The 17713-nt window shown below is 43.7% G+C and overlaps 1 protein-coding gene across 2 annotated transcripts; it reads right to left on the bottom strand.

The window, feature by feature from the left end:
* Positions 1–226: 226 nt before the first annotated feature.
* Positions 227–16904, bottom strand: dnai4 (dynein axonemal intermediate chain 4). 2 transcript variants are annotated; one of them, XM_063201822.1, is made up of 17 exons: positions 16790–16904; positions 16470–16626; positions 16191–16372; positions 15988–16100; positions 14821–14977; positions 14111–14250; positions 13369–13557; positions 12298–12480; positions 11458–11621; positions 10474–10560; positions 10066–10217; positions 9517–9674; positions 8812–8936; positions 7809–7907; positions 5535–5761; positions 5023–5176; positions 227–763 (listed from the first exon to the last, which is right to left on the bottom strand). In XM_063201822.1, the coding sequence occupies exons 1-17, from the start codon at positions 16843–16845 to the stop codon at positions 713–715; spliced, it is 2394 nt and encodes a 797-aa protein (XP_063057892.1). In that variant the 5' UTR covers positions 16846–16904; the 3' UTR covers positions 227–712. The 2 variants fall into 2 exon arrangements, with proteins under 2 accessions (XP_063057892.1, XP_063057893.1); XM_063201823.1 differs by lacking the exon at positions 16790–16904 and having other exon boundaries at positions 16191–16388; positions 16470–16540.
* Between the last annotated feature and the right edge of the window lie 809 nt (positions 16905–17713).

Below are 17713 nucleotides of genomic sequence, written 5' to 3' on the forward strand. Positions count from 1 at the left end.
GAGACAAAAAATGTTGGGAAACACTGTGATAGTCCTACGATGCTCTCTGAGCTTCATGTAGCGTTTGTTTCTTTTGGTGTGTTTGTTTGATAACATCGATTGTCATCTGTGGCTGCTGTAAGAAATGATGCAAATATTTGCACATCGCCAGTGGTCAAAGTTTTTTTTTTTTTTACAAAATATGAACACCACATCTGACCATAACATAACCATCAGTACAAATGCATAATAAATACAAATATATTTTATTATATTAGTGAATATGAAGTCTTGAGGTCTGAAAGTCTACAGATGGCTTGTAAATGTATTAAAGTGACAATGTCCTTTCTCACAGAGAGAATACATTTTTTAATCTGTATCGATGTAAAAAGGGAGTTTTACTAATACAAAATATGATGATGAATCAATTTTTTCTTTTTTTTTCTTTCGTGGACGTTTTCACTTGCGGTAATCTCATTGTTATTCAGCAGCGGAGTCTCAAAGTCTGACAGACAAACGTAATTAATGTCCCTGGGGGAGATAGATGATGACAAAGAGGGGAGTTGAGGAGGTGTACAAGGGAGAGGGAGAGGGGGGGCAGACAGGCAGACTCTGGCACACTGCCACTGTGTAGGAGCACCATGAGGTACAGCCCCGTGCCCTGCTGGCCCCTGGGGGCCCCTGTTGGAGTAGAGCCCACAATCAGGCCAGGGGCCACGCAGCCCCCAGCTGCTCACAGCTGGCTGGCCAGCGACGACTGGATGATATCCAACAGCGTTTCCACCTGGCACATACACACACGCGCGCACACACACACACACACGGATGAGGGAAACACAACAGATGCTTAGGGGGTGATGTTCGGATAAAGTTGCGGCTTCACAGAGCACACATACACACTCTCACACACACAGGGCTAATTCTAATACATTACCACCATTCTATGAAAAAAAAAGAATAAACACAAATTGAATTGCATCAACACCATCATCATGTCCATCATCATCACGGAAAGGCACCATACCAGATAAAACACAGCACACAGAGGTGCATCTCGCCACCAACCAACAAAAGTCTCCCTCTGCAGTTTGCACAATTTTGCAGAGTGCCTGCGGATATGCCTATCTGAAGATCTATACTGTCCTAAAAAATGTTTTTACAAATATGTTATACATTTTTCATCCCAGAGTACCTACAGTGGATAGAAATGTGAATATGTGTGCGGCGATATGTGAAGTCTGATTGTCTTATGGCAAGTTTTTTTCCCCATAACGCTCGTTTGGGTCAGGCAGCTAAAAGTTACACGTGCCAGTTTCTGACAGCTGAGTGTGACAGTGGCCGAGAGAGTCACCATTGTTTTTTTTTTAATGACTGATTTCACAGCCATGCTAACAACACCTATGTCAACTTCTTATTTGTTTTTGACTTTTTTACAGCTTTTATCAAGATAGGACAGTCGAAGATGGTGACCGTAAACGAGTGGGTAGAGAGAGACGAGAAAGGATCGGGGAATGACATCAGGCCGAAATCGATACTGAGACCCGGCTTTGCAGGACGAGGCCTTAGCCCACTAAGCCACAGCACCCCAGAGCGTGTTGACTTCTTAATGCGTTTTTCACTGCATAGACCACTTATAGGAGATGGTGTTTGCACAGGAGCAAGGCGGTTGGTTCAGCCACCCACTCGCTTTCAGCCATTGCCAGTCACTCTGCAGATGAGAAAGCAGGAAATGGTGGCTGTTGGACCATTTAACTGCTGCACATACCCCTTAATACGTAAACCAGTCATTCCCAAACTTCAGAATACCAGGGCCCACTTGGAAATGTGAAAAAAAATCTGTCTATTTCAATCTATCATTTTATTTTTTTATTTACTTAAGGAGACTTTTTTTAAGGAGATTTCTTTCTCAACCGTGTGGCATAGTTATATTTTACACTTTACAGTAATTAAAATCACATTGTAAAAATCAAGCATATATTTTTTGGCCCTTTCTTGGCCCCCCAGAGGGTCCCGATGTCCTGTCTATATGAGCTACCCGTCGAGATGTGGTTCTTTTCGCTACTGAGCATGCGCACGCATGCGCACGCATGCACACACCCTCGCGACGGTTTTCGCGGGTGATTGCCCATCGAATTGTGCTACCGCAGTTTACAAACTCGAGATGGCAGGGAGGATCATGCATCTGGCATTTATATTATTGTCGTATTCCATTCAGTTTGTCCGGGCTCAACCCAACTGGTAGATGGCCATATTTCTGTGTTCAGTGGAATAAATATCCTGAAAGGAGAGAAGTCGTCAGCCTCCTTCCTACGCATCGCAGTGATCACACAGCAGCACTCTGCTGATCAAAACTCATCAAGCAGCATATTGGAATTGGCAGTAGACTACTGGTTCGGAATGGGTGAGCGGTTAGGGCGTCAGACTTGCATCCCAGAGGTTGTCGGTTCGACTCCCGACCCGCCAGGTTGGTGGGAGGAGTAATCAACCAGTGCTCTCCCCCATCCTCCTCCTCCATGACTGAGGTACCCTGAGCATGGTACCGTCCCACCGCACTGCTCCCCTTGGGGCGCCACTGAGGGCTGCCCCCTTGCACGGGTGAGGCATAAATGCAATTTCGTTGTGTGCAGTGTGCAGTGTTCACTTGTGTGCTGTGGAGTGCTGTGTCACAATGACAATGGGAGTTGGAGTTTCCCAATGGGCTTTCACTTTCATGGGTTAAGTAAGGCCTAAGGCTGGTTTGGTACAATAATAAGAAATGCACTGGTGGGGATGTTTTGAAAATATGATTCCCATTCCCTGCGAGACAGGCCCACGTCGCATTGAAACCAAACCAACAGCAAATGGCTGCATTAAACAACCTGTAGCCAGGCCCTGATCCCAAACACTTTCTCCAGTCCGAGTCCTGTATTTGCACAAACTCAGCTCAGTCTCTTTCATATGGCACGTTTCTTAACTTGCTCAAACGAGAAGCTCACGTTTTTTTTAGTGTTCAGCAGCCGCACGTTCTTATTTAACTCTGTACGAACGATTGCACACCCCTGTCCGTGAAATAAATAAAGTAATGGTTATCAAAACAGTCCTACGTGGACCATGGCTGATTGAAACGTCTTCCATGGAAAATCAATGTAGCTCATTTAGATGAGGCAGCGCAAATCGATAGAACACCACTATCGAGTAAGGCTACCGGTCGCTCATCTCGACGAGGCAACTCATCTCGACAGAACACCGGCCCGCATTTTGGGAATCACTGGTGTAGACTCTTAAAATGTCTGCGTTGGAGCAGGGGTGGGGAGGGGGAATCTACTCAAAGACACTGTGTCAACTTTGTTCACTGATCCCTACAGCAGGACACGCACTCTTTCACCCTTTAAGCAGAGCCTATGTTATAACCTATTATCACCCAGTGAGCAGACGCAACGTCTTCTGATTGGCTGAGCAGGTGTCCTTTATTCCCCGGTAGCAGGACACCTATGATGTCATGCGGGCGTGCGGGCGTCCAAGTTGCTTCTTCTCTAACTTTCTGGCGAAGTGCCGTTACTAGTTCTATCGCATCTGCGCTGCGCCGTCGGGCTGTTTAGAACGCTCCGCCTCGTCCATTATTTCCCTTGATATCGGGACACCTCGTCGGCCGCTATTCCATACTTATTATATGGTGTGACGTCATCGGTCGAATGCTCCATTCATTTCAACGGGGCTCCCCAACGTTCGCACGTCTGTTATTTTTCGATAACGGACGGGTTGGTCTATAACAGACCGCTGTCAATGGCAACAAGACTTTTCACTGCTAAAGCGACTTTTCAACAAGACTCTAATCAGCTGCTGTGATAGACAACACCTGTTGTCCTGGCTACCTAGCTGTTGCCTAGCGGTGTTTCACAACGGCACTGTTTTGTTTTGCGCAGCAACAATCTTAACATTAAATAGGCCTAAAGAAATGTCCCCGCCATGTGTGAATCATTTAAGTATATCCATATAATAAGCGGGTTAACTTTCGGCGAGTCGGTCGCTTTGTGGAATAGCAGCACTTCAGAGAGAACAAGACCCCTCCGCTCCGCGTCGGGGTCTAAAGATTCTCTCTGTCGTGCTGCTATTCCACGGTAGCGACCTTCTCGCCGAACGTTAACCCTTACGTAATGACCAACATTAATCTGCAACTGAAGGTTCCCGGTGATGTCACATCAAAATTGTTATAATGTAGTCGAGTCTTTTCAGCAAAGAATGAATGGGCTGCCGGCGGGCCCATCTGCACAAAGACGCTACAAGGACTTTTTACTGATGGCAACATTGTTTGAACTACTGTACCCTCTTACTACCCCAGTACAGTGTACCAGAATACGTAACAACATGTAACATTATGCACTTACACCGCACATTAGGCTTAGTACACTTTGCACTTTACAATGTAAAATAAAGTCTTGCCCACTACTTTATGGGTCCTTATTTAGTGCCTCTATATGTAACAATTTCTAACATGACAGTATGTGCTTACAATCACTTACCCTAACCCAAACCATTAGTCTAATCGCAAGTACATAATGTTATATAATTATTACAAGTTCTGGTTATTATTTGTTAGTCTCTACGAATGCCCAGTTAACCAACTGCCAACTCGACTTTCATAAGACGAGTTTAAGGCCTTATTACAATTATATTACTGGCAGTGAACAAGAATACAAGTCTAACTGATTGAGCCTGCTACTCAACATATCTCATCAGTCACTTATACAGACAGTTAGGCATGTATTGGTGGGTAACATGGGAATCTTAAAAGGAAATGTACAACAGGAATAGCTCCAGCAGCTCCATAACAAAATATGAAGTGCTAGCTGGAGCAGGTTTCTGCACTGTAAAACACTGCAGTAAGTCAAACGTAAAAAAAAGTAAGTTGCCCTGCTGCCTTTAGTTTGTAAGTTAACTCAACGTGAGAAAGCCTTGAGTTGAGTTAAGCCTCAATTTCAGTTACCTTACAAACTTAAGGCAGCAGGACAACTTACCTTTCTATGTTTAACTGGCTTGCCATGTTTTACAGTGTGTAATGCCCACCTTAGCCGTGTCTCCGCCTGGCATGTTCCTGAGCTGGTAGACGCTGACCTGGCCAGCACTGTCCCCCACTAGGATGCACTCGGTCTCTGTGGCAAACAGCAGCGTGCTCAGCTTCACCCCTGGATTGGCGGGGCTGACTATTGTGGGATCCAGACTGACGGGAGGAGTGAAAACATGTCAATAGGTTAGAATAATAATAATAGAATACTATCTTTTTATTTGTCATTGGAACAAGTATGATGAAATCGAGCAGTCTGCAAACAGTGAAGCAATAACTAGATAAAATACATTGGGAAAGTTTCAGTTGGAGCTTCAGAGGAGATGTGCGTTAAACGAGACAATGAGAGATTACGCAATATTGAGCAGAATTCCCTCTGAAAAAGGCACTGACCAAACAGTAAACCCAACGCCACATTGTGGGATCAAATGTTATCTGAAGCGGAGTTGATTTCAGCTCTTTAAGAGATATATTTGCATTGGTATATTTACTATGTACGAGACTTGACACTCACATGCTGACGGCGAGGTCCCAGATCTCCACCCTGCCGTCGTTGACGGCCCCAAAGACGGTGGGCCACTTAGTGGACCACTTGACGTCGTAGACGGGCCTCTGGGTGGAGGTGAAGGCCAGCGCCGGCGTGGAGATGTCCTGCTGCCAGAGCTGAACGCTCCAGTCCGACGAGCAGCTCAGGAAGACGTTATTGCAGAATGGAGACCACGCGATCTGGTATATCGGACCCTGGAGTGGGGACAAGCCAAGGGCACATTATATTACATGATATTACATTATGACACAATACAATACAATCATTTACAATACAATACATTTCATCACATTACAATACAGCTCAGGAAGACGTTATTGCAGAATGGAGATCATGCAATCTGGTATATCGGACCCTGGAGTGGGGAGAAGGGGACATGATATAATATTATAACTAGTGGTGGGCCGTTATTGGCGTTAACGTGCTGCGATAATGTGAGACTCTTATCGCGCGACAAAGAAAATATCGCAAGTTAATCTATTCTCAAAATATGGATTTGGGGTTTGGAGATGCGCGTCACCATAGCGTTCGATTGACAGACGCTTTCAGACTGCCCTCCAGTCGCTTCGCCTCTCCACCTGTTGCTCAGCATTATTCAAATATGAACAGTGTTTGCATGCTGTAAACATTAATCTCTCTGCAGTGGTGGGTGTTGTTTTAGTGCTTTTTCATAAGTGGTAGACTAGAGAGACGTTATTGTTTGAGGTGAAGCAGACATTATTGTGTACCAGCCCGACATAGCCTACATTTCCTCACGCATTGCATGGAACACAAACAACAGTCCTGTTCCAGAAATCTTGCCTGTGCCATAATTGCAAAACATCCCGTGTGATATACACTTTGAAGATTGTCAAACTGAAACTGTCAATATCTAGGCTACTCTCGCTGAATGTTTGTGATATGATCGCACATTTGCGACTCATGTCAGACGGTACACCTCCTGCGCTTGATATAGCCAACCTCGCGGTCGTCGCGCTTGACTTTTTTTTTTTTGCAAACTGAATTCATTTGGAGTTGTAACTCCGCTGGCATTCTAACGCAGAGAACAACTGTCAGGTTTAGGCCAAATCGATGTGGGCCAGTGCTTTAGGGTCTAGAACTAGCTCTAGAAATCTAGTAGCCTGGCTCTGACTTTGCTGTACCAGCTGAGCAGCGCCTCCCACTCTAAAGGAGCCGCTGCCCTTTTTAACAGTCAGTGGCAGATTCATTCATTCATTCATTCTCTCTCTCTCTCTCTCTCTCTCTCTCTCTCTCTCTCTCTCTCTCAGAAATGCTGAATTGTTGAGGTCATTTTGTTTAAATAGTCTAAATGTTTGATAGTTTTATCTGTATTTGCCTCTACAATTTATAGCACTGTTCATTTTGAAATGTCAGTAGGCTATATTATGACTGTAAATGCTTCCTAACATATTCGAAACACTTTTCAAATATTGCAGTGATTTTTTTTTTCATCACCAAATATCAACCATTTTTTTGATGATGAGATGCATTTTGGAAAAAGAGATGACTTCTGGTCTAATGCGGTATCTTAAGAAACGCCCTAGGTTTTTTTTCGTCATTATTTCGCTAGCGTGCCTATTCTGAATGAGCCATTTTGATATAGATTAATCTAGATTAATCTAGATTAATTTCATAATTACAGTGAGATTAATCTAGATTAAAAAAATTAATCTATGCCCACCCCTAATTATAACACAATACAATACAATACATTACATTACATTACATTACACTACAATACAGCTCAGGAAGACGTTACTGTAGAATGTAGACCAAGCAATCTGGTACATTGGACCCTGGATAGGGGGCAAGGGGACATTATATTACAATTACATTATAACACCATACATACAATACATTATATTACATTCCAATACAATACAGCTCAGATAGATGTTACTGCAGAATGGAGACCACACGATCTAGTACATGGGGCCTTGGACAGGGACAAGGGGACATGATATTACATTACATTCCAGAATACAGATATTCTGCCACTAGGTGGGTTTGTTTACCGGGTTAGAGCCAATGCAATGTCATGTGTGTGCAGCGGTGTAGACTGTGGGTATACTGTATATTCGAGCATTTTTTGAAGTGGGTATATTGTATATATTTATGCTATTCTAAAGAATGGATCAATCAATTTTAAGTGGGTATACTGAAGCCCCTAAAATTTAGAAGTGGGTATACTCCGTATATCTGCGTTCTACGTAGACTACACCACTGTGTGTGTGTACTCACTCTGTGTCCGTAGTAGGTGGACAGGAACTGCTCGTTGTAGGAGCAGGAGCACTTGTGGATGTGACCCTCCTCCGTGCCCGCCAGGTAAATGTTGGAGTCCTATAACACATGAGAAGACGAAAGAACTGAAAACAGACAACTGTATCATTTATTGAGGAAACCAGTTGACAAACTGCATACTATCAAAGTTTGTCATCTTGCAATTTAATTTGAAGTTTGACACACACACTTGGATGCCGCCCCCACCACAACCCTGTCACCCAACGTAAAACAAATTGAGAAAAACAAACAAAACGCTTTAAACATACTAATAACACTGATATAAAATGTGATTAATGTGATAGTGTGTTAACAATGTGAAAAATAATTTATAACGCTAATGTCGTTGTGGGCAGGGTTTTGTGGTGGTGCCGCTCTGAACAATTACAGCCCAGCCCTCGTACCAACCCTTGGCCAGTGGTCGATTACCATTCGGGAGGTAGCGATTCGATTCGATTCGATTCAATTCAATTCCATGATGCATTGCAATGCATTACATTTCTAAAGCAAAGCAAATGTTTCATCAGTCATGATGAGGCAATTCAAGTAGTCAGATACTGAGCAACATTTTATTGGCTGTTTTCTGTATCAGTCTTGCAGTTTTCAATGCTTTGAAGTGCTTTTATTCAATTTAACATTAATTTGCTTCCGAAATATCCACGGAAGTAATTGAAACTTTAAAAAATTGCAGCATCGATTCTGGAACTTGCCGCATTGAATTGAATTGTCCATGCCCCACATTGCATTGCATTGCCGAGTCGATTATTGTTGACACCACTATTGGCCACCGCAGATGAAGGGAAATTACACAGTCTTGCACACACCTTACACCCCCTTTACCCTCCCTATCTGGATGAGTTAGATGTGGCACGCAGGGCTGTGGAATGGAACCCGTGTCTGCCGCGTAGCAGACGAGTGCCCGGCCGATTGAGCCACGGCTGGACCCTGTGGTGTGCGTTCTGACCTGAGGGTGGAAGTCGAAGCAGGTCCCCGGAGCGTGGCGAGAGATGAAGGCCTCCCCCTTCCTCTCCTTGCCCTCCGCCTGCTTGCCCGGCTTCTCATTCCTCACCCGCTTCAGTTTCATTAGATCTAGGGAAGAAGAACGAGAGCAATCAGTCCCTGGCCTGGCCAGCGCCATATGCACCCCATGTTTCTGGCTGTATTTGCGAAGAGTAACATTTATTAATCCCGAAGGAAATGAAAGGCATGGAAAGGTAGGGCATAACAGTGTGTCTTTACTGCCCCCTGCAGGAGACACTTTACTATGCTGGGGCCTCAAGACCTGTGTGGATTTCCTACTGGAATTTTTACGCATGTGAAAGTCTGATAAGAAACATACGGTATGCACCAAAGAAATCAGATGTATCAATCCATGCCTTAATATGTTTTAGCATATTATCGTGGTGGTATGTCTGATTTCACATGAAATTCGGTGCAAATGCACTTTTTCATATTAAGTCTGGGTCCATCTGAACGCTGGCGTGAATTGTTATGTGAATAGCTTTTTTTGTGCGTAAGCAAGCAAGCCTTGTACACGAGACCCCTGGGTGTCAGGTGATGACGTCAACAAACGCCCAGACAACTAAAGACACACAGCCACTCCACAAACACCTTATTCCATGAGGAAGGAAGCACGGGGCTGTGAGTTTAAGCTGCAAAACTGCTTTACCGATGCAGTCCAGCCCCTTGCGGAGGATCCACTTGATGACCCTGCCGTCGGCGGAGACGGAGATGAGGCTCTCTCCCTTCTCCTCTCCCGAAACGCCCTTCTCCTGGTCCACCCAGCGCACCTGCCACACCGCTCTCATGTGCTTGTTTATACACTCACTGCAATGGAGCATGCATGGGTTTAAGTTTGTAAATGAACTCAACTTATATTTGAGGCTTATATTTGTGTCAACTCAGAAATCAAAGTCTCAAGTTGAGTTACTCAACCTAATAACTTGAGGCAGCAAAGCAACTTTTTTAAAGTTTAACTGGCTTGCAATGCTTTACAGTGTATTCTTATTGTAATTACAACACTAGTACATGATACATGTTTCATACAGTTTATGCACTAGTTCTTCCACTCTACCTAATGAGAGTAGAGGGTAGACACTAAGGGTATTTCTACTTAATACACCTCTGGTTATTTGTCTATGCTGCTTAGTGGACTCTGCTGACACAGGACAGTGTAGTCGTGTGCTGAGCAGTTGAAAAAGAGTTGCTCTAGCCCCACCTGCTGTCCAATACAGGGGAGCTCTCCGGGTTCTGCACGTTGTAGGTGGCGATGCTTCCATCTTGCATGCCAACCGCTAACTGGCTGGCATTCTTGGCAGAGAAGTCCAGAGCGGTGACGCCACTCTCACAGTGGAAAATACGCTCCGGCCACTACACACACGCACGCACGTGCACAGACACACACACACACACAGACACAGACACAGACACAGACACAGACAGACACAGACACACACACACACACACACACACACACACACACACACACACACACACACACACACACACACACACACACACACACTTAAGTTATATCATAGGCTATGACAAGAAGCACTTAACTTAATACTAATTCTATTTTTATGAAGAAGATAAGTTGTGTGTGAATGAGCCAGTGAAGTGTTACCGTGGGATTCTTGAGGGACCAGCAGCACACCAGTCCTGATTTCCGGTCCTTAAAGTCAAACTGCCCATAGCCAACAGCCAACAAATCCTGCACAGGGACACAATCATGACCTTCAACAACAAAATCAACTTGACCTTCAACAACAAAATATCCCTTTACTTTCAACTACAAAAACTCAACTACCGGCACCCATAAATGCCGCCCTATAAGCAGCTACTCATGCGGCTTAAGATGCGATGTGGCAGATGTATACTGTAGATTATTACGTGTGAAAAGCACAAAATGAGTGGGGTTAGCTCCAGAGCTATTGTAAATAAATGCTAATATAATGTAAATATCCCATGTTACAATGTGGACACCTGCAGATTATAGGTGTGGACAATGTTTTTTTCTACAGGGACACTGTGCAGGAAATGGTCAAAAAAGGTACTGCAACTATGCTGCTTATTGAAATTGGGCTGCCTATTGCCAAATTTGATCTTTACATGAAAGTTTACTAAGTATTAAACAAAAAGAAAAAAGAAGAAGAGAAAATTCCCCCTTTTCATGTGTGAAGAGTGCACTTTTTCCAGTCATAATGAATACTTATAATTTGATGCTGGTGGTAAGTATTCATGAAAAAGGTAATATTAGTGAATGGGCAGCACGAATTCTGGAAATAAACAACTAAAAATCTCACACAGTGTCCCTTTAATTTGAGTGAGCGCAGAATCTACACTGCACTGCAGATTATAGTCCAGAAATAAAAACAACCAAGTTGTCATTCCCATAAAATATCCTGTCACCCCCTGAGCAGCTAAAGCAAGCCAGTAGAGATGCAAGATCTTACATTTTTCTCCAAAAACAGTGCATGATTTTTAGTTTATCTTGGGGACTAGCTATAATAACACCACAAATGATGACTACAAAAATAAGTCTAACCCCAACCCTCCTCAATGAAAACAATAGGGCTGTAATGTGCCGTAACACAGGCTTTCAGCATACCGGGTTCTTCTTGTTCCAGGCCATGCAGCTGACGTTGTGTCCAGCGGTGACCACGCAGCCGAAGGACCAGAGTCTCTCCAGGGCCGGCATCTTGGACCTGCCCTCCGCCTCGTCTGCCATGTTCACCGCCTCCACCTTCAGCTCCCCATCTGGGTCTCGAGGGCCTGCAGCACACAGATCACACAGCAAAATGGTGGCAATTCAACACTTACAGTCAACTGCTACGTTTATGTCTACTTTAATTCTGAACAAAGCTTAATTCCGCTTTGAAAACGCCATGTAAACACCTTTTATTTCGCAATTAAAGGAAGGATCAAAGTAAACTCAACTGAACTATTTAATTCGAAGTACTCTCTATGTGTTAATTAATGGTGCATTTTTTACTCTGCAGTAGAGACAGACAACAGAGAGTGCAGATATAGGCTATTTTGTACCAGTCTGCATTCGTCTCGGAGCAAGACTTTCCTAGCCAGAAGTTCATATTTAATAAACATAATTAATTTCATTAATGATGAATCACTTTTCAATACAGTACATATGAAGATACATATGAAGTGAAAATACCACTGTAAATATATCCCTTGACCCCTTAAGACACTGCATTATAAATTAGCTGTTACCAGAATGGCAATGACCAAGTCGTAATGTATTACTAAAGGCCCTGTAGTGTAGTGGTGTAGTACTATAGTAGTTAACTTTCAATGTCTATTACAGCGTGCCACAGGAGGTACGGCGCGCATTAAGGGGCTACAGAGTAATACAGACTGCAAAGCGCTTCACAATGCTGTGGGACTCGGTGTGCATTGGGGCCTAACTGTTCCCTCTGTGTGTACAGTATACCTTCTAATACTGGCAGCTGTCGGTATGCAGCTAACTCAGGCTGGTAGATGTTCTCCAGCACCACCCGCTCCATGACCATCAGGTCCAGCTTGAACTTGTGGGACTGCAGCATGTCCTCTGAGACGGCCTCGCTCTCTGGCTGCGCCACGTACGTCTGGAACTGCAGCCGGGAACAGGAGCTACCTGCAAGGCAACACCACCAGTCTTCAACCTGGCCATACCTCCGCTATTCCGATATGAAAAGCTTGTAAAGAATGGGCTGTTTTGTCTTCGTGTTCACCATCGCACGAAACACATACAGTTCCAGACGTCCAATTTATTAGCTTTGCTCAACATACTGCAGATATCTCTCTCTCATACGCACACACACAGACACACACCCAGTGCCGGATTGAGATGGCCTGGGGCACCTAGGCAATAGGTTGCTGTGAACCCCTCGGAGGGCAAATTTCGTGACAAATTTACATAGATAGTGTCATAATTACAAGCAAGGAATTAAGAATAACATGTCCAACTGTATTCAACACGAGAGATTAATTTTTCAATATCACATCTTATCACAATTCTGCATTTTTTCCCCCCTTTTGGCCAATCAGGGACCCATCTGTAGCCTGGGCGAAAGCAGACTGTTGACTCCGTCAAACAGTCTGGCGAAAGCTAAGAGGAGTCCGTATCCATAGAGGGTGGGAGATGGTCTGAGCTTATTCTGCCACTTAAATTCATTGGAGTTCCAAAAATTCAAATTGTGCTTTATTAGCATGACTGTTACGATATGGTGTTGCAAAAGCATACAAATAACAAGACAAAAGTGTGAATAGTATTACCTTAACCCATCAGTAACAGACTTCGCGGGTGAGTTCTTGCTGATTGGCTAAACGGTGAGCGAACCCAGCTAGGAGGAGGCTTTCGCCAGACTATGTACGGAGCCAAAATCTTTGGGTGGAAGTACTGTACATAGGATGGTGTCGCCAGGCTAGCCCATCTGTGCTGCAGACATATCTAGCCTATGGACAGGCCCTGAATACACCACCTTGATTGAACGAAAATACTGCAAAATACTGTAGGTCTCACCTATACTGGAGCTGCTGAGGGCAGACGTGCTCATGTTGGGGGCGGCCACAGACTGGTCGAGCCGGTAGCTGGACATGGCCTCGCTGAGCGCAGGCTTCTTGTCCACCTCTGCAGTGCTCGTGACCGGGCCCACAGCAGCGGTGGCACTCAGGTAGGAGTCATACAGGTCCCAGCTGGTCGCCATGGTGCCTTAGTTTGACAATCCAGTTCAACAGATGCCATCAAAAAAAGACAACAAGGAAAAACAGTTCTAATGGAATCACAGATGTAACATTTTCCAAACAGACAGACGTCTGCCTAAAATAGAACTAGTTCTATTGCAGACGAGAATGCGCTCGAATGCTTGGAGATATTTGAAATGCTCATCTTGTTATCTGTGGTGTAAAAACAGCCAGCGGTGACCACTTACAGATGTGCATTGCTAATGAAATTAGTAACTGCAAATGGAAAGCTCTTTTCCAAAACGCTATATGTCCATTTTCAAAAATATTCAAATATTAAAGTGTTTTTCTTGACATTAACCCACTAAAAAACTGTTACTTAAGACTCTCTGCATTGTCACAGCAATGTTATTATGATGTAACTGAGCGTTTTCAGCAAATAGTGAATACTGTAGGCCCGCCGGCGACCCCATCTACACTAAGAGTCTACCTGGATATATGAACGTCTTGGAAAATAACTCATTCAAATGGAAACTCAGCCATGGGATAATTGACTGAGGACATTAAGGAGAAGAAGTCACCTGTATCCATCATGGTGATGTGGTCACACTGCACCTCTTTGTTTTTGGGGGCCCCGTTGAACGTCTGCATGGACCGCTCCATGTACTTATCGTTGCCCTGCCGGTTCTTGCAGAGTTCTTGGTAGGCCTCATTTCTCTGTCTGGGATTATTGGAAAACACCAGGAACAGGTAGCCAATGTTAAGACGCATGGCAATGGATATGATATCTTACAAATGAGATATAAACTTTAAATTGTGGCGTTGCTTTTGAAGTAAATTGGATCATGTTGGAGAGAGAGTTATGACCAAAAAATACCCAAAACATTTTGACATTTGACCTTATCCCGGATGTACAGTTATAGAGTTATATACTTGGATGAAGATCAGATCAGATTTTCACAAATTTCTAATGCAAATATACGTAATATATGAAGAGTTTATTTGGAAAACTGTGTATCTCCCTTTTGTAGAATGTTGGGAAATTGACATTTTTGTATTGGTCATTTCATTGCATTGCAAAATGCATTTTATACAGGTTGAACAAGTATGTTCTCATAATATGTGAATGGCAAGAATTCACACACAGGTGATACGACCTCTGAACAGTCATTTTCAATAACAAAATGCAAAAGTCAAAAATGGTGGATACACCGTTTTGCAAATAAACTCTTCATATGCACCCTTATCCCCCTCTCAAATGCAGTAGTGGTTTTAGTGGTGGCAGTCAGACCTGACAGTCTGGGCCTCATCATCCTCTGTGGAGACGGAGACGGCCGGCATGTCCAGCAGCCAGAGGGTATCCGACTCCACCAGGTGCAGATCCACTATCTCATCCAGCATGTCCTCCCGGATCTGCTCCTTCAACTCCTCTCGCCTCACTCGCACGTCTGCGGCAGAAAAATTCTAAGAACAACACCAACACCACCACCAACAACTCCCCTCAACTTAAACTACAGCAACATCTATCTAAATGAGTACACAGCAGAAAAGAATAAAAAACTGTTACTATTAAGAACTGAAAGTAAAGTTAGATTTGAAAGTGGAAATAGCTTGACAGAACTTTGAAGAGAGAGAGATTATTCCAGAGTTTTTGCCGCATAGGCAGAAAAGGCTCTATCACCATTATTGCTGGGGTGTGTAGGAGGAATTGCAAGAAGTTGGGAGGAGGACCTGGGGTTCTTGTTGGGTAATAGGGTATTAGGAGTTATATGCTGGGGGCAATATCAAGTAAAATATTTTAAAACAATTTTAAAAAAAGGAGAACAATTTAAACGGGGAAATTCTGAAATAAATCCTGTAGGCCTAAATAATTAGACGCCAGCGAGGTTCTCCAGAACAGGTGAAATACACTACATTGCCAAAAGCATACCCTAACCTGCCTCCTTGGCTCACATATGAATTTAGTGCCATCCTTGCAAAAATCTGTGGTGCCATTCAGATTCCACTCTTTATGGACCTTGTTTTGCAGGAGCTCCGCCAGAAATGTTGGGCCCCATGAACGATTTGAATTTTGGACCCCCTTAGGGACCCCTGTCAGTGCTGTCAGTGCGTGGGCCCTTAGAATCTATAACACCCCCCCCTAGCGGCACCCATGTTGTACACTGGTGTACAGTCATGTTGGCAGAGGAAGAGGCCTGCACCAAACTGTTCACAAAAGGTTGGGAGCATGGAATTGTCCAAAATGTTTTTGGTATCCTGAAACTGTTCTCGCTGCAGAAGGTGGACTGGCATCATATTGAACCTGGGTTAGGAATGGGATGGCACTTAAACTCACAAGTGAGTAAAGGCAGGTTAGTGAAAATGTTTGTCATTATAGTGTAGTTCCTTTAAGAGCTGGCCAAACAGCTTAGCTAGCTAGCTATGGTATTACAGGCTTGCCAGAATGTTGAATCCTAACCTGAGACACTGACAGTTATGTCCCTTTTGGAGCCTTGATCCTCAATTTCTTCAGGCAATGAATCCAAGGTAGACTGGCTTGATCTTGATGCAGTGCTAGCTCCAAAAACAGACCTGTGGAGTGGAGGCATTTAATGTATTAATCCAGTGATAAAAAGGACCACACTTAACGTCGCATAGGCTGGTCCACGGTAGCTTACCTACCTTGTAAATGGCCCTGCAAAGCTTGCATTTGTAGTCTGAAATGCTGTGGCAAAGAAGTCCGACATAGTAGCTCCTGAGTTGTCATGGACCGTGAAGTTTTTACTCTGCTTGGGTTGAAGACCCCCTGAATCTGGGTGAAACAGGGGCTGAGGTGTAACATCTTGGCCATTCTCATCCAACACCTGTGAGACAGTGAAACTGTGACCGTTTTGGAAAATGATCATTAAAACAACACAGACGCATCAAGCTCATCAGTGTCAGCGATTGAAGAGGGAATACCTTAACGACTTGTTTTGTTGTCTGCGGTGAACTTTTCTCGAGGACTTTGCTGTCACCAACCAATGTCAGGCTTCTGCGGCTCATCGACCCGGCCCTACTCCGGTTAAAACGAAGTATTCCTGATGTATTCATTGAAGTATTCATACCTTTCACGGATCTTTCATGGACGAAAACAATGCAACCAAATACGTTAGAGAATAATTCAACAAAAGGCATTAAAAAATGACATACGCAAACCATCTTTTAGCTAAGCTAGCATGATTGATAAAATTGAAATTATCCTACGGCTTTCCTGTGCATGATGTGGCACTCATACTTACGGGGTCACATTTAAACCGGGTTTCTTAAGTTTCACTGTACTCGATGACAATGACATTTTGAGTAAAAACACGTACACTCAGGAGGTAAAAGCCTGAAATTACAGATGTATCGCTGTCTCGAGACCACACAAACCGCATGTAGGCCTACGTTGTTTAAAATCACCATGGCAACACATTATTCCTGGCGATTCCCGATTGGCTGTCCATGCAGGGAGTCGGAAGCTGCCCAGAGCTGGCCCAGAGAAATTTGGTAGCAGCCCTTCTCACGACACTCCTCGACACTGTTGCCATCTGCATTGGTGGTGCTAAATAAATTTAAAAAAATATATATATTATAATTTATTTATAATTTGGGGCACCAATTGTGGTTATGTTTATCGCTGTCCAAACTCCAAAGTAAAATAGGCAGACTAACTGACATAAGGTCATGTCATACTCATCATCTAATAGGCCTACCATCAGTAGGCCTACTTGTCATTAAAATTCAAGTAGGCCTTTTATGTTTTTTTAATTCCATTATTTTTTATTTCTCCTTTATTTTACTAGGGTAATCACGTTGAGGCAGTTGCCTCTTTTTTCAAGTGGGCCCTAGCCAAGAGAGCAGCAAAAAATGCAAAACGCACTCCATAGGACTCACAATACAGACAGAAACAAACTAATTTTACTAATTTGTTCATTTTCACACTGTTCTGCTAACCACAGAGTATGGCACTACAGTAAAATAGGAATGCCATTTGGTAGTGATCAGGATTCAGCTTTGCATCCATGTCTCTACTAGACAACATGAACTGCTAAAAATATCTTTAGGAGTGCCACTCTCAGCTAAATATTACAAATTACAGTAGGTGGATAAGTTGACATTTTTGACATTCTCCAGGTAGCAGTCATTTTGGAGACAAGGAATTCAGAACAACATAAAATTCA

Source organism: Engraulis encrasicolus, chromosome 6 (genome assembly GCF_034702125.1).
Source record: "Engraulis encrasicolus isolate BLACKSEA-1 chromosome 6, IST_EnEncr_1.0, whole genome shotgun sequence".
NCBI classification, from domain to species: domain Eukaryota; kingdom Metazoa; phylum Chordata; class Actinopteri; order Clupeiformes; family Engraulidae; genus Engraulis; species Engraulis encrasicolus.